The sequence below is a fragment of the Dendropsophus ebraccatus genome, chromosome 11 (genome assembly GCF_027789765.1).
Source record: "Dendropsophus ebraccatus isolate aDenEbr1 chromosome 11, aDenEbr1.pat, whole genome shotgun sequence".
Classification (NCBI taxonomy): domain Eukaryota; kingdom Metazoa; phylum Chordata; class Amphibia; order Anura; family Hylidae; genus Dendropsophus; species Dendropsophus ebraccatus.
Window position 1 is genome coordinate 56,925,439 of NC_091464.1, and position 18,345 is coordinate 56,943,783.

The window sequence follows — 18,345 nt, forward strand, 5'->3', positions numbered from 1 at the left end:
TTACTGAAACTTTGGAAAATTGCTGCTAATGTTTTAAGCTTTCTATTGTCTAAAAAAAATCAAACATAGTTTAATAAAAGCCGCCAACATAAAGTAGACATGTTGCTAATGCTATTTAATATATACTTTATGTGGCATAACCATTTTCTGTATAAGCAGAAAAGTTTCAAAGTTGGAAAAATGCTTTTTTTTCACAATTTTTCACGTTATTTTGGTTTTCTTCATAAATATTCATTATAAGTATCGACTCCAATTTACCAGAAATGTAAAGTACAATATGTCACAAGAAAACAATCTCAGAATCAGTCGGATAGGTAAAAGCATCCCGAAGTTATTAATGACTAAAGTGACACAGGTCATATTCATAAAATTTGTCTCTGACCCCCGACAAGCCCACTGGGCACTTTTTTTTAACCACTTTGATTTTGTGGTTACATAACGACCAGGGAATAAAAATGTCAAAGCCGACGCCTCTATATATATATAAAGCTAGTGGGCACCACTAATAATCATGGAGTGCTAAACCAATGCATATAAGTAGTACATCATCCTCTCAAAAGAAAAATAGCATATGCACAAAAAATGGTAGCACATCACAAAAATCTTTATTATAACACTGACATAGATACAAAATACCACATAAATATATGAATGTACAGGAGCAGTAAAATGAGGGAGACAACACCCCAAATACTGCTCTACATTAAAAACACTAAAATGTCACCATAAGTCCTGCTGGTGTTCCAGCCAGGGCTAATCTACCACTCTGACTCTGGACTGTATGTACAATAACAAAAATCCAACATCTCTACCTTGATAGGGACCCGGTAAAACAAAATATAACCACAAAAAATGGAGAATAGGAAAAAAATGGGAAAAGATCACCATATACAGTCCAACAGAATGAGAATCAGATGGGATAAGAATCACCCCACGCGTTCCGCCGTCTAGCGGCTTCCTCAGGGATGTCACACGTCTAGCGGCTTCCTCAGGGATGTGGGCAGTAAGGTGAGGGGCATAATACATATACCTATACAACATGTGAGAGCAATTACAGATTAGAGGAAAAATCATACCATGTGCAGGAGAATCAAGCATTTCAAACATGTTTGGCGCCATCTTGAAAGAGCTGCACATGTGCAGTAGCATCAATAAGCTGCCACTGGAGGCAGAAGTGTATGGATTTCAAGAATATGGCAGCCGCATATATGACTACAAAAGCGATTGAGAAGCCGGCGCCATTTTGGAGTAGTCACGCATGTGCATTAGCATTGGAAGATACTGTCATTAAAGGTAAAAATAACCAGACTACAGGAATATGGCAGCCGCATATATGACTACAAAAGCGACTGAGAAGCCAGCGCCATTTTGGAGTAGTCATGCATGTTCAGTAGCATTGGAAGACATTGTCACTAGAGGTAAAAGTAACCAGACTACCAGAATATGGCAATCACCATACATATAGAGAGAAGCTGGTGCCATCTTGGAGTAGTCATGCATGTGCAGTAGCATTGGAAGACATTGTCACTAGAGGTAAAAGTAACCAGACTACAAGAATAATATATATATATATATATATATATATATATATATATATATATATATATATATACATACATACATATATCCCTGAGGAAGTCGCTGACTCTCATTCTGTTGGACTGTATATGGTGATCTTTTCCAATTTTTTCCTATTCTCCATTTTTTGTGGTTATATTTTGTTTTACCGGGTCCCTGTCAAGGTAGAGATGTTGGGATTATTGCTATTGTACATACAGTCCAGAGTCAGAGTGATAGATTAGCCCTGGCTGGAACACCAGTAGGACTTATGGTGACATTTTAGTGTTTTTAATGTAGAGCAGTATTTGGGGTGTTGTCTCCCTTATTTTACTACTCCTGTACATTCATTTATTTATGTGGTATTTTGTATCTATGTCAGTATTATAATAAAGATTTTTGTGATGTGCTACTATTTTTAGTGCATATGCTATTTTTCTTTTTAGAGGTTAAAGCCGACGCCTTGTCCAGAAGTTTTGGTGATAGAATAGAATAGGTAGAATCACTGAGGAGAAACCTGAAACCATTTTAACCCCTGGTACAGTTCTTGCTAGCATGACTAGCACCAGTGCACCACCAGGTGTTCCTTCCGGTAAATTGTTTGTACCTTTAAATTTGAGGTTAGAGGTGCAAGGTTCATGCATCCAATCTAGAAGGTCATCCTGGGATTCCCGATGCGGGATACCTACTGTCCCATCCCTGCTGGTGGCCTACGTGGCAAAAAGATGTGTCTGAGTATGTTAAAGAGGATGTACCATAAGGTACATCCTCTTGAATTTAACACACCAATAGAATGGTGCCGTCATGGGGAAGCCAGTGCCGCGGTCCGTTTTTCGAATCGCGGCCGTTTCCCATGTACGGCGACGTTCTATCCAGGGGTACCAGGGCAGTGCTCAAGCACAGAATACGGGCCGGTCCGCCCCCAGTGGGAGGGTATTCCCTTCCCTCTATGACGCGGCTCCTTTAGAATCAATGGAGCCACGTCATAGAGGGAAGGGAATTCCCTCCCACTGGGAGCAGGCCGGCTCGCCATACATGGGAACGAAACGGACCTCGAAAAACGGACCTCGGCAACGGCTTCCCCATGACGGCGCCGTTCGATCGTGTGTTAAATTCAAGAGGATGTACCTGATGGTACACCCTTTTTAAGGCTTGTGAAATATGTTCTCGGGCTAAAACCCCAAGATCACTACCAGAAGCAGGGTCGTATTTACCCCTAGGCACCCGTCTCCCACCTCCCATTCAGACTTGCCAGTAAATCGGGTGATTTTTTGAGGGGGGGAGTATGATCAGGTCTGGTGTGGTGGTGTTTCTCAGGTCTAGTATGGCTGTGATGCCTGGAGCTATTACCTACTAATCTACCAATCCTGTGGTGAGAATTCCTTCAGACAATATGCAGTTGGCTCTAATCATTGATTCTATGTGGAAATTTATGTTTTAAGCAGTTAAAAGCCATAAAAAACGTGATTCAGACAATGTTTCTACATGTTGAGAAATGCATGTGGCCAAAACCAATGTCCCCCATGCTCCCCAAGATAGGGCGTCCTTAGGTTTAGTGCCTAGTGCAGCAGAAGCTGGTAATATGGCACTGACTAGAAGGATTGTTGCAATCCATGCCCTTGCCTTCTCGTCTGTGGTCTCATCTGTCAATGGATTTTGTTACTGATCTCCCCTCGTCACAAGGGAAAACTGTACCTTGGGTGGTGGTCGACCGTTTCAATAAAATGTGTCACTTAGTAGCTCTGAAAAAAATGACCTAATGCCAAAACATTGGCTAGATTGATTGTACAGCATATCCTCCGTTTGCATGGGGTTCCTACAAATATAGTATCTGATCTGATGGTCAGACAGAACGCACTAACCAGTCAGTCATCCAATTTTTAAGATGTTATGTGTCTGACTATCAGACTAAATGGTCAGAATACCTACCGATGGCAGAGTTTGCTCTAAATAATCACGTAAATGCCTCTACCCAACAGATGCCGTTCTTTTGTAATTATGCATTTCATCCTAAATATTCTGCGTTACCCAATTCCGATTTACGTCCATCAAACAATTGACAAAGAAACCGTGCAAAGTGTGGGCAGAGAGTCTGGCGACTCTAACTGTCTCATAGGAACAATATACAAAATTCGCCAATCGTAAATGTCGTCCTGGACTCGATTATGTTGTAGGAGATAAAGTGTGGTTACCTACTAAAAATCTACACTTCCGCGTATCTTCTGCCAAACTAGCACCCGCGTATCTTCTGCCAAACTAGCACCCAGGTTTATTGGTCCTTTCTCCATAATTGAAATTCATAATCCTATCTCCTACAAATTACAGCAGCAGCCCTGCACTTCTAGATCTCAGGCAGTGCTCAGACGTCACTACGTTCTGCTGTTGAGTAGGACTGGTTGAAGGGGGCCCGCCGATTGCATCCCCGGCAACCAGCCTGCTGTGTTTATTTTTTCTTTTGTGTGTAGCCATGGCCTTACCACCCCTGGTCGATCGGCATCAGGTGTACCCTTAATAGGGACTGACAGCTGACCTAGACAGTTAGCTGTCTGCACCTAGGTTCCTGTTCACTATAAATTCCAGCCCCTGGTCTCATTCCAGTGCCTGCGATAGTGCCTTGTGCCTTGACCTAGCATTCTCCTGTTTGTTGTTGTTACTCTGACCTTTTTTTTTTCATACCCTGACCTTGCTTTCTGAATCCTGATTTTGTACCTTCGCTGCCGGGCCGTTGCTGACTTTGTTTCCTGACCATTCCTCAATGTGTTTGTTTGTCTTGTTTTGTGTTGCACTTATTCTAGTGTAAGGTTTGTCGACCAGTTGTCCACAGTACTTCTTAGTACTGTTTGTGGCAAGTAGGTAGGGACAGCTGGGGCGGGTGCCAGTCTAGGGTTGAACTTGTCTACGTGTCTTTCCAGTACCCTACCTGACACTACACAGTTGTTACACCATCCTTGGGTCATCTCCCCTTTCTGTGGGTGGCAGTACTGATAGTCCAGGTGGGTCATAGCTCCACTCCGGACCACCATGATAAGTACCCTAGGGACCCCCTAACAGCCCGGCAGGTCACTGACCACAGGGAAAGAATATAGCCAGCCACATTAAACTAAACACAGGTGTGCCTCCAGGGGCGCCGCAATGATGAGGCGACCTGAATCGTCTGCCTCAGGCGGCGCCACCAGCTATCTTCATGGGGGCGGCATTCAGTGGCAGATTATAATATGAGCGGTTCGGGCGGCCGCCCACATTATAATCCGCCACTGACTGTACCCAGGGCCGCTTTAACCAGAGGGCACATGGTGCACGTGCACCGGGCCCACTGGTTAAAGGGGCCCCCCCGAGCAGGCCGGCCGTTGCTATGTGCGACCAGTGCGGTCGCACAGGGCTCCGGCCACCAGCCTGTCAGGGGGGAGCGCCATGGATGGGTAATCTACTTACCCCTCCATGGCGCCCCCTGCAGGGCCCCCCCGTCCACCGCTGCCCCCGTCCGCTGCTGCTGCGGCGCTGACAGAGAGAGAGCCATTGGCTCCCTCCCTGTCAGTCACTCACTCTTGTGGCCGCACTTCCTGCGGTCACAAGAGGCCGCACTCTCCCTCTAGCGCCCGACGTCACTGGAGCGTCGGCGCGAGGGTAAGGGGAGTGCAGCCTCTTGTGACCACAGGAAGTGCGGCCACAAGAGGGAAGAGAAGAGGAACGCGTGGACCCAGGTGAGTAACAGTGTTTGTTTTTTTCAATGTTATATGGGAGGGGGAGCTATATACTATTGGGGAGCACAGGGGGCTATATACTATGGGGAAGAACAGGGGGCTATATACTATGGGGGAGAACGGGGGCTATATACTATTGGGGAGCACAGGGGGGCTATATACTATGGGGGAGAACGGGGGCTATATACTATTGGGGAGCACAGGGGGGCTATATACTACGGGGGAGAACGGGGGCTATATACTATTGGGGAGCACAGGGGGCTATATACTATGGGGGAGAACGGGGGCTATATACTATTGTGGAGCACAGGGGGCTATATACTATGGGGGAGCACAGGGGAGCTATATACTATGGGGGAGCACAGGGGGCTATACACTATGGGGGAGCACAGGGGAGCTATATACTATTGGGGAGCACAGGGGAGCTATATACTATTGGGAAGCACAGGGGGCTATATACTATTGGGGAGCACAGGGGAGTTATATACTATGGGGGAGCACAGGGGAGCTATATACTTTGGGGGAGCACAGGGGGCTATATACTATGGGGGAGCACAGGGGGCTATATACTATGGGGGAGCACAGGGGGCTATATACTATGGGGGAGCACAGGGGAGCTATATACTATTGGGGAGCACAGGGGGCTATACACTATGGGGGAGAACGGGGGCTATATACTATTGGGGAGCACAGGGGGCTATATACTATGGGGGAGCACAGGGGGCTATATAATATGGGGGAGCACAGGGGAGCTATATACTATGGGGGAGCACAGGGGGCTATACACTATGGGGGAGCACAGGGGAGCTATATACTATTGGGGAGCACAGGGGAGCTATATACTATTGGGAAGCACAGAGGGCTATATACTATTGGGGAGCACAGGGGAGCTATATACTATGGGGGAGCACAGGGGAGCTATATACTTTGGGGGAGCACAGGGGGCTATATACTATGGGGGAGCACAGGGGAGCTATATACTATGGGGGAGCACAGGGGAGCTATATACTATGGGGAGCACAGGGGGCTATATACTACTGTGGAGCACAGGGGGCTATATACTATGGGGGAGCACAGGGGGCTATATACTATGGGGGAGCACAGGGGTTATATACTATTGGGGAGCACAGGTTAGCTATATACTATTGGGGAGCACAGGGGCTATATACTATTGGGGAGCACAGGGGAGCTATATACTATTGGGGAGCACAGGGGTCTATATACTATGGGGGAGAGCACAGGGGGCTATATATTATGGAGAGCACAGGGGGGCTATATACTATTGAGGGGGAGCACAGGGGGGCTATATACTATTGGGGGAGAGCACAGGGGGGCTATATACTATTGTGGGAGAGCACAGGGGGGCTATATACTATTGGGGGAGAGCACAGGGGGCTATATACTATTGTGGGAGAGCACAGGGGGGCTATATACTATTGTGGGAGAGCACAGGGGGGCTATATACTATTGTGGGAGAGCATAGGGGGGCTATATACTATTGGGGGAGAGCACAGGGGGGCTATATACTATTGTGGGTGAGCACAGGGGGCTATATACTACTGGGGAGAGTGCACAGGGGGGCTATATACTAATGGGGGAGCGCACAGGAGGGCTGTATATAACTGGAGGAGCACATGAGGGTCTATATACTACAGGGACACCTTAAAACTATGGAGGCACAGAGGGGTGTAACTATGTAGGAGTACAGAGGGGTGTAACTACTGTATAGGGGTACAAGGGACCTAACTACTGTATGTGTTGGAGCCTAAAATATTTGTCTGGCAGATTCTGGAGAGAAGATTCACAGCCAGGAGAAGACTTCAAGGTGGCCCACGCTGGATGGAGAGAAAAAGAAAAGGTGACAGACTCTGATCGGAGAAGACTCCTCCGGTGAGTCACTGGATGTAACTTCACTCTGTTATAGGCTTGTACTGATAGGGGTCATGGTGTGGCGGTATTATGTAATGGTATCAATGGTGATATCTTTCTGTTTTGTTTAGTGCAGTTTTTATGTAATATGTAATCACTGAATGGTGGAAATAGTGTTATAAGGTAACTACTGTATGTATTGGGGCTCTTGATACAGTGTGGGGGCAAATTCAGTACATTATACAATGTGCAGAAAGGTAAGGGGGGGGGGCCCACTCTTGAGGGCTGTGCACTGGGCCCACCAATGTATTAAAACGGCCCTGACTGTACCATGTACTGGAGCCCCCCCGCCCCCGGGCAGTATCTGTAATGAGATGCTGTGAGCGGGGGAGACTGTATTCATAAGCGCCGCGCTGTACTAAATCAGCCGCGCGGTGCTGATACTACAGCGCGGCGCTTATGAATACAGTCTCCCCCGCTCACAGCATCTCATTACAGATACTTCCCGGGGGCGGGGGGGCTCCAGTACATGCATTCCACGTCCGTGATCCGTCAGGATCACGGAACGTGGGAATGCAGCCTTAGTCCCCCGGCTGATGTGCGGCTGCCTGGGGTGTCCCGTCCTGTCCCCGGCAGCGCGCGCATCAGAGAGCTCCCCGTGTGCCGGAAGTCACAGGCACAGGCGCACGGGGAGCTCTGTGATGCGCGCGCTGCCGGGGACAGGACGGGACACCCCGGGCAGCCGCACATCAGCCGGGACCAGACCAGAGAGGCTCGACGGGGGGAACGGAGGGCAGGTGAGTTGTGTGCTGTTTTTTGTTTTTGTTTTATCTGCTGTGCAGGGGGGGGGGAGAGGGGGACCATCTATAAGGTAGGGGGGGGAAGGGGGCCATCTATAAGGGAGGGGGGAAAGAGGGGGACGATCTATAAGGGAGGGGGGAAAGAGGGGGACGATCTATAAGGGGGGGGGACCATCTATAAGGGAGGGGGAGAGGGAAGAGGGGGACCATCTATAGGGGGGGGGCCATCTATAAGGGAGGGGGGAAAGAGGGGGACCATCTATAAGGGGGGGGCCATCTATAAGGGAGGGGGGAAAGAGGGGGACCATCTATAAGGGGGGGACCATCTATAAGGGAGGGGCGGGAGGGGGACCGTCTATAAGGGGGGGAAGAGGGGGACCATGTATAAGGGGGAGAGGGGGACCATCTATAAGGGAGGGGGAAAGAGGGGGACCATCTATAAGGGGGCATCTATAAGGGAGGGGGGAGAGGGGGGACCATGTATAAGGGGGGGAGGGGGACCATCTATAAGGGAGAGGGGACCATCTATAAGGGAGGGGGAGAGAGGGAAGAGGGGGACCATCTATAAGGGGGGGGGAAGAGGGGGACCATCTATAAGGGGGGGGGGGAGGGGGACCATCTATAAGGGGGGGAGAGAGGGAAGAGGGGGACCAACTATAAGGGGGGGGGGAGAGGGGGACCATCTATAAGGAAGGAAGAGGGGGACCATCTATAAGGGAGGGGAAAGAGGGGGACCATCTATAAGGGAGGGGGGAGAGGGGGACCATCTATAAGGGAGGGGGGAGAGGGGGACCATCTATAAGGGGGGGAGAGGGGGACCATCTATAAGGGAGAGGGGACCATCTATAAGGGGGGGAAGAGGGGGACCATCTATAAGGGGGGAAGAGGGGGACCATCTATAAGGGGGGAAGAGGGGGACCATCTCCTAAAAGATCAGCACCCTCCTCTCCTGACATCCTCTGTGCTGCTGGGACTTCTCCTATAGGATTAGCACCCTCCTCTCCTGACATCCTCTGTGCTGCTGGGACCTCTCCTATAGGATTAGCACCCTCATCTCCTGACATCCTCTGTGCTGCTGGGACCTCTCCTATAGGATTAGCCCCCTCCTCTCGTGACATCCTCTGTGCTGCTGGGACCTCTCCTATAAAGTCAGCCTCCTCCTCTCCTGACATCCTCTGTGCAGCAAGGGACCAAACATTATGTTTATTGGGGACAGCAGTGTGGGGGGGGGGGCAGTAGTGGATTATAATGTGGGCGGATTGACGGGGGGGGGGCGTCATTCTATAGTTCGCCTCGGGCAGCAGAGAGGCTAGAATCACCCCTGTGTGCCTCCATACCTGTGTGCCCAATCGGCTCTAGCATCACCACAACCTACCATCCAGCTGAGCTACACTCCGACCAACCACCACAGTAGTGGCGTCACACTGTACCATCTAGCAAGTGACCGGTCAAACATAGTGCACCACATATTTGTTTGGAACACGTGGGATCACAGAACAATGGTAAAGGTACCTATATACAGGCAACACGGATACATGTACATGCTGGCAATTTCCCTTTAAAGTTTTGTCTGAAAATGTCAAAAAGTTACTGAAAATACTTTACATCAATGTTTCTTATAACTAGACCCTAGGAACTGAGAGCAGGATGTGATATGTGTTATGTGTGACCATACTATGTAGTAAAATCATATAGAGCCTGTGACAGATAACAAACAGGAAGTTTAGTCTCACAAATAGTTTTATTTCTTGTTTTCCTCTTTAGTCTGACAGCAGAACCAAGACATGGACTCTCTGCGATCAGCATGTCTTCTGATGAGTCTTGTTCTCTTCTACCAGGGAGCAGTGTACTCAGGTAAGTGTCCTCTATCACTACGGATAGAAATACAGGCAAATGATGGAGGAAGAGAGGAAGGTAAAGATGTCAATCTCTCTTCTAGAAAGTTTATTAAATTATCACGCATTGTCATCAATTTGTAATCCTATTCTGACTAGTAATTTGTAAGCAGTTATGTATGGACGGCATAGCTGCCTGACTGCATAGGGGGAAGGAGCTGCAGAAATAAAGAGAACGGGCCCACAGTGCTACCAATATATACAGTATAAGTAAGTGACATACCATAATGATTACTGCTAAGAAGTTAAGAATTCTTACAACTTGATGATGTTTGGATTCTCTAAAAAATTACGTTATTCTTTCATACTTTACCATGAACGCTATTCTCTCCATTCACTGTATATGCCATATAACATAAGGACTGACCATTGTTTCAAGTTAACAATATTATTTTCTTCCAATTAGATGTGGTGAAGGTGAGAACAGGCCAGCCTGTTGTTCTGCAGTGTGATGCTGATCCTGGAGACACATTACTAATAGTTACATGGAAGCTTCATCTATATAATTCCTCCTGTATAAAAGCATATAGAATAGAGGAAGACAATACAAAGACATCATACAGCTCCTGCAGCACAAGGATGAGAATTGACAATCTATCAATGAGTATCACTAATACTGAGGTATCTGATGGAGGAAATTACACATGTGAAGTGGTATATCAGACAGACACAGTCATCAGATACGTTGTACTACAAGTATTAGGTGAGTATGAACTATGAATCAAGCATTTTTGTGGAGAATGTATCATGGTCCACCTCGACACAGGTTTATTTCTCATTTCCACAATTTTTTTTTACTTCCAATCTATGCCATGTTTGCCAGGTGGGGTTGATGCATGCCACACAGAAGGCAGCCCCCCCCCCCCCCCCCCCCCCCCCCCCCACACACACACACACACACTCACACACACCAAATGTACTACAGTTTATACCTCCTCAAAGGTGTTTTATTTAAGACATATGGAACAGCAATTTTGAGCTCAAATTAATCAAAGTTATAGTGTCACAGATACTGCACCCCAGAAAGTTATAGTGTCACAGATACTGCACCCCGGAAAGTTATAGTGCCACCAGTACCGTACATCAGAATGGTATAATGCCACCAATACTGCACCCCAGAAACGTATACTACCACCAACACTATACCCCAGAAGGCTATAATTAGATACAAAAAACAAACACACAACAGAAAAAAACAGGGGAGCTTTATAGTGTAGTAGGCCAGTGTATAAAATCTGGATACCAAAGGACCTGGTGGAGTTGGTCAATGATATAGGCACAACTCTATGGAAGGCAGACTGAGATGAATGCAGCCAGATTATTGATCCTGGCAATCAGCAACTGTCATGATATGATAGCCCAAATGTGCAAATAGAAATCTCTGGTTTTGGATCATCCGGGTAGTCTTGGTGCACACAAATAGCGGATACCAGCTTCTTATAAGCAGATACTTTTTATTTTCCAGGTACACATAAAAACTGTCCAAAGGCTAAAAGCAGAGAAGCTATTGTGTCATTGCATCATTTGAGACTTGTACTGGTGGGATATTACTATGTACTGTAAATCCAACAAGAAATCAGTGTGTGAGGGAGATGAAAACTGGGATATTTTTGTAATTATTGTGTTCTCCATACCGCTGTTGTATTATGTACATATGTTGATGTTCTGCTATATGGCAGACTGTAATAGCAGATTTACCATGACAACCAATTTTGTAAATATTGGGCAGCACGGTGGCTCAGTGGTTAGCACTGTAGCCTTGCAGCGCTGGGGTCCTAGGTTCAAATCCCACCAAGGGCAACATCTGCAAAGAGTTTGTATGTTCTCTCCGTGTTTGTGTGGGTTTCCTGCGGGTACTCTGGTTTCCTCCCAAAACATACAGATAGGTGGATTTAGATTGTGAGCCCTAGGACAGGGAGCCATAATTGGTGAAACTATGTAAAAGTGCTGCGGAATCTGTGCGGCTATACAAATAAAAAAATACAAGCATTAAATATTTAACCCGTCACTGTTCATATTCCTTTATTTTCAGTTCAGCCGTCTACATATCTAACAGAAACCAGCGATGGATCTCCAGAGTGTGGCGCCATTGGTGGGAATCCTCCTGCAGAGATCTCCTGGATCCCACATTTAGATAATATAAACACCACAGTAGTGGAGGAGCCGGACCAGACGTGGTCAGTGATCAGCACACTCAGGAGAAAGGGAATGAGTGAGACCTCACTGACTTGTGTTGTGTCTCATCCAACATTAGAAAATCCATGGAAAGAAGCCATTATACTGCGAGGTAAATATATTTGTGCATCTTGAGTCTTAATAATATTTTATTAATTAATTAATTTAAAAAAACAGCAACGTAAGATTGCCCCCTATTTTCCACAATCAGTCAGACTAAGTAGTAATACCCTGACAATAAAAAGGTGGGAACAGTTCTTTATATTGGCCCCTCCCCAGTCCAAAAATGCCAGCCTGTTACCACCCCAGGCACAGACCAACATTTTTCACAGTCCATGCCTGCCAGTACTCAGCTCCTCCCAGTAACCCTTTGGCAGTAGTTACTGAGGTAATAATAAGGGGATTAAAGGTATTTTATGAGATAACAGTAAGCCCCAGCTTCATTATCATAGAGTACATAGTGTGTAGAGCTGTGTACTGTACCTCTTTTACATCATGGTAATGGTAACAGTACTAGTACTGTAGCATAGGTGTAATCTGTTTAACATCTATATACTACAAGATAACAGGGAAAGAAAAGAAAAGAGAATCCTTAGGGCCACTTAGTAAGTTCACTCTATTGCTACTATACACAATAAGTCCCCTATGAGGCTATGTTCACACTACGTAAGTACCGTAGAGATCACAGCCGTTGTTGATCACGGCCGTGATTGCTACGGTACTTGCGTAGTGCTTCAGGCTGAGGGAATCCTGGTCGGAGTGTATACACATAGGGGGAGATTTATGAAAGGGTGTAAATATACATCTGGTGTAAACTCAGCTCAGCTTTTAGCTCTGGTAGAATAAAAGAGGAGCTGTGATTGGTTGCTGTGAGCAGTTTACACCAGGTGTATATTTACACCCTTTCATAAATCTCCCCCATAGTATACACTCCGGACGGGATCCCTAGCTGAGTTGCAAGAAACTGACATGCCAGTTTTCTGCAGTCGCTATTTAATGAAAAGCGGCTGCAGAAAACCCTGTCAGTTCACACAATGGAGCTCCATTGTGAGCAGGGGGGAATTCAGATGTGGGCCCGCACAGATGCGTCCGCATCCGAATTCAGCAGCGGCAAAGATCATCTTGATGATCGCCAATGTTACGCCAGATAGTGTATGCAGGTGTCCTGTGGAATCTCTGTATCATTTTTCTTTTGTTTCCTTTCAGGCTATAGATTGAGATATGATAACATTGTGAGAATAATCATCACAGTAATCTCCACTGTACTCATGGCCGGACTTCTCCTTCACCTCAAGACTGGTAATACAGCGATGGCACATCCCATTACAATATATTTATACTATATATATATATATATATATATATATATATATATATATATATATATATATATATACACTACCATTCAAAAGTTTGGGGTCACATTAAAATGTCCTTATTTTTGAAGGAAAAGCACTGTACTTTTCAATGAAGATAACTTTAAACTAGTCCTAACTTTAAACAAATACACTCTATACATTGCTAATGTGGTAAATGACTATTCTAGCTGCAAATGTCTGTTTTTTGGTGCAATATCTACATAGGTGTATAGAGGCCCATTTCTAGCAACTATCACTCCAGTGTTCTAATGGTACAATGTGTTTGCTCATTGGCTCAGAAGGCTAATTGATGATTAGAAAACCCTTGTGCAATCATGTTCACACATCTGAAAACCGTCTAGCTCGTTATAGAAGCTACAAAACTGACCTTCCTTTGAGCAGATTGTGTTTCTGGAGCATCACATTTGTGGGGTCAATTAAATGCTCAAAAAAGCCAGAAAAAGAGAACTTTCATCTGAAACTCGACAGTCTATTCTTGTTCTTAGAAATGAAGGCTATTCCATGCGAGAAATTGCTAAGAAATTGAAGATTTCCTACAACGGTGTGTACTACTCCCTTCAGAGGACAGCACAAACAGGCTCTAACCAGAGTAGAAAAAGAAGTGGGAGGCCGCGTTGCACAACTAAGCAAGAAGATAAGCACATTAGAGTCTCTAGTTTGAGAAACAGACGCCTCACAGGTCCCCAACTGGCATCTTCATTAAATAGTACCCGCAAAACACCAGTGTCAACATCTACAGTGAAGAGGCGGCTGCTGGATTTTGGGCTTCAGGGCAGAGTGGCAAAGAAAAAGCCATATCTGAGACTGGCCAATAAAAGAAAAAGATTAAGATGGGCAAAAGAACACAGACATTGGACAGAGGAAGACTGGAAAAAAGTGTTGTGGACGGATGAATCCAAGTTTGAGGTGTTTGGATGACAAAGAAGAAGGTTTGTGAGACGCAGAATAAATGAAGAGATGCTGAAAGAATGCCTGACGCCATCTGTTAAGCATGGTGGAGGTAATGTGATGGTGTGGGGTTGCTTTGGTGCTGGTAAGGTGGGAGATTTGTACAGGGTAAAAGGGATTCTGAATAAGGAAGGCTATCACTCAATTTTGCAACGCCATGCCGTACCCAGTGGACAGCGCTTGATTGGAGCCAATTTCATCCTACAACAGGACAATGACCCTAAACACACCTCCAAATTGTGCAAGAACTATTTACAGCAGAAGCAAGCAGCTGGTATTCTATCATAGGTAATGGAGTGGCCAGCGCAGTCACCAGATCTGAACCCCATTGAGCTGTTGTGGGAGCAGCTTGACCGTATGGTACGCCAGAAGTGCCTATCCAACCAATCCAACTTGTGGGAGCTGCTTCTAGAAGTGTGGGGTGCAATTTCTCCAGCTTACCTCAACAGATTAATAGCTAGAATGCCAAAGGTGTGCAATGCTGGAATTGCTGCAAAAGGTGGATTCTTTGACGAAAGCAAAGTGTGATGTAAAAACAATGTTATTTCAAATACAAATCATTATTTCTAACCTTGTCAATGTCTTGACTCTATTTTCTATTCATTTCACAATGTATGGTGGTGGATAAGTGTGACTTTTCATGGAAAACACAAAATTGTTTGGGTGACCCCAAACTTTTGAACAGTAGTGTATATATATATACGCATATGTGAACAGGATGGGGGGATCTGTCGGCACAGAACAGCAGCCTAGAACACTGGGGGGAGGGGACTGTACTGCATGTGAGCTGCCCTTTAGATCTCCAGAGCTTGTGCAGAATTACAGGAAAGAGGGGCACTTGACACAACTGTTTAGATGGTGCCACCTACTCACAAGTGTAGTAGAGAGCGGGTCCTACTACTCTCACAGTTAGCACCCACCACAGTGCTGTATAGGAAAAAGGGTGGTAAAAAATTCGCAGAAAGTGGCTGCTGCTACAATGACCATATTGCTTCTTGCAGAAAGGCCTGACACCACACAGCAGACCAGCATTATATCTGTAAAAGTACCTGGAACTACGTTTTAATGTAGTCATGGGGCATGTGGGTCAACCTTATGAGCCTCTTCCTGTCAACTTTACTGTGAGGAATTTTTCATTGGCGCAAATATATATACTGTGTGCATTTGACCTCTAGCTGAAACTTTGTCATGTGAAACGATTCAACAGATTCCCATTAAATTATTGCAAGAAAAAAAACTACCTCTATTATAACACTTTATCATTATTACATTGATTAATTGATTGATATATTTCTATTTTTTAGGAGAAGTGAATATTCCTGGAGATCAAATACATGAAGACCGCGGAATAGAAATACAGAATTAGGTTATGTTCATACAACATATTTTTTCAATTAACTCCTTAAAGCGTAACTGTCATTTCAGGGTCATTTTTTTGAAAACATTAAATATCAACAGTTCAAGTGATTTTAACCCCTTAACGACATCGGGCGTACGTATACGCCCCCGCAGGGTGGCCTTTAACGCAAACGGGTGTATACGTACGCCCGATGTTTCCCCGATCGCTGTGTGTTCACACACAGCGGTCCGGGAAGATGGCCTGCTATAATGTATAGCAGGCCATCTCTGCTCGTCGGCACGGGGGGTGATTAACCCCTCCCGTGCCAACGATCGCTGCTATATGCTGATCCTCCGAGTTAGTGGGAAGATCGTTCGGGAACTGATCTTCCCACTGCTAAAGGTTACCACCTGTAACTTTTATACCAGCGCCCCTCACTGCCTGAGCTACTGTAGCTTGCGGCACGATCCGTAAATATCAGAAGTAGTAATAAAGCCCTAATATTTAGCAGCCATGGAGCGGACCCAGCGCTTCTGGATATGAAGGACCCCATTTTCCAGGTGACGTCCCCCACACTGGAGAAAGGGAGACCCCAGAAGAAGTGCAGAGTGTGGCGTAACAGGGGGATCAGGAAGGACACCATTTTCCAGTGTGACGCCTGTCCTGATCACCCCGGCCTCTGCATATTGGATCGCTTCAAGGCGTACCACACGTCATTGGGGTTCTACATTATCTAAATTCTGTCCCTTATTCCTATTTCAGGGGTCACGTTGATCCAGGGATTAGTCTGATCGCCATTATGGAGTCGGGAAGGAATTTTTCCCCTGTGATGAGGCTACTGTCGTCTGCCTCACGAGGGTTTTTTGCCTTCCTCTGGATCAACACAGGTTGAATTTGATGGACACCTGTCATTTTCAACCTTATAAACTAATAATTGGCCTAATAGCCCCAAATAAATTAGAATGGTCCCTTTTCCCCAGCTAAATAGGTATGGCCGCCATTCCCATTAGAGGATGCCATGATGCAATTACAAAGCCTCTGTGCGGCCAGGACAGTAGAAACCCCCCACAAGTGACCCCATTCTGGAAACTACACCCCTGGTGACGGCCACATTTGGGCCGTGAAAATGAAAAAATTGTATTTTTTATTTTCATGGCACATGTTCCACTTATGTGCCCGTCACCAGTGGGGTCCATATGCTCACTGTACCCCTTGTTGGTTTCCTTATGGGGTGTAGTTTCCAGAATGGGATCATTTGTGGGGGGTTTCTACTGTCCTGGCAGCACAGGAGCTTTGTAATTGCGACATGGCCTCCATCCTCCATTCCAGCCTCTAAATGGCGCGCTGTCCTTTTGGTCGCTTGCCCTGTGCCCATATGGCACATTATATCCACATGTGGGGTATTTTCGTATTCAGGGGAAATTACCCTACACGTTTTGTGTTCACTTTCTTTTTTAACCCCTTGTGGAAAAGGAAAATATCAAGGCTAGACCAACATTTAGTGTAAAAATTTTTAAATTTTTACACTAAATCATTCATCTTGTCTTGATTTTTTCATTTTCACAAGGGGTTAAAAGATAAAAAAAAACACTAAATGTGTAGAGCAATTTCCCCTGAGTATGGAAATACCCGACATTTGGACATAAAGCGCCATGCGGGTGCAGGGTAAGCCTCCAAAGGGAAGGAGCGCCATTTGGCTTTTTGAGGCTGGAATGGATTTCGAGGGGCCATGTTGCATTTAAAAGGCCCCTGTGTTGCCAATACAGTTGAACCCCCCCACAAGTGACCTCATTATGGAAACTACACCCCTCAGGGAATGTAACAAAGGGTGTAGTGAGCATATGGACCCCACTGGTGACGGGCACAAATGTGGAACAATATGGCGTGAAAATGAAATATTAAATTTTTTACACTATAATGTTGGTATAGCCTTAAATTTTTCATTTTCACAAGGGGTTAAAAGAGAAAAAAACACACAAAATGTGTAGAGCAATTCCCCCTGAGTCCGTAAATACCCCACATGTGGACATAAAGTGCCATGTGGGTGCAGGGCAAGCCTCCGAAGGGAAGGAGCGCCATTTGGATTTTGAAGGCTGGATTTGGCCAGAATGGATGATGAACGCCATGTCGCATTTACAGAGCCCTCGTGCTGGCAAAACACTGGAAACCCCCCAAAAGTGACCCCATTCTGGAAACTACACCCCTCAAGGGATCTAACAAGGGGTGCAGTGAGGATATGGACCCCTTGATGACGGCCACATTTGTGCCGTGAAAGTGAAAAAATGAAATTTTTCCCTTTCACGTCACATTGTTCCACATTTGTGCCCGTCACCAGTGGGGTCCATATGCTCACTGAACCCTTTGTTAGATTCCTTGAGGGGTGTAGTTTCCAGAATGGGGTCACTTGTGGGGGGTTTCCAGTGTTTTGGCAGCACAAGGGCTCTGTGAATGCGACGTGGCCCTTGAAATCCATTCGAGTAAAATCCAGCTTGCAAAGGCCAATCGGCGCTCCTTCCCTTTGGAGGCTCGTCCTGCGCCCGCTTGGCACTTTATGTCCACATGTGGGGTATTTCCGTACTCGGGAGAAACTGCGCTACATGTTTGGTGTTTTTTTTTTCTTTTATCCCCTTGTAAAAATGAAAAATGAAGGCTAGAACAACATTTTAGTGTAAAAAATAGAAT

General features: G+C 45.9%; 2 protein-coding genes across 2 annotated transcripts in view; both read left to right on the forward strand.

The window, feature by feature from the left end:
• The first annotated feature begins 9,711 nt into the window (after positions 1-9,711).
• On the forward strand, positions 9,712-15,690 carry LOC138767404 (cell surface glycoprotein CD200 receptor 1-B-like). Its single transcript, XM_069944904.1, has 5 exons — positions 9,712-9,781; positions 10,229-10,525; positions 11,855-12,109; positions 13,204-13,296; positions 15,629-15,690. The coding sequence occupies exons 1-5, from the start codon at positions 9,712-9,714 to the stop codon at positions 15,688-15,690; spliced, it is 777 nt and encodes a 258-aa protein (XP_069801005.1).
• The window catches only part of LOC138767405 (cell surface glycoprotein CD200 receptor 2-like), a 43,393-nt gene continuing 37,132 nt past the window's right edge, over positions 12,085-18,345 (forward strand). Inside the window, exons 1-3 of the mRNA XM_069944906.1 lie at positions 12,085-12,109; positions 13,204-13,296; positions 15,629-15,690. The gene's annotated coding sequence lies outside the window, so the exon portion shown is untranslated. The remainder of the gene's footprint in view (positions 12,110-13,203; positions 13,297-15,628; positions 15,691-18,345) is intronic.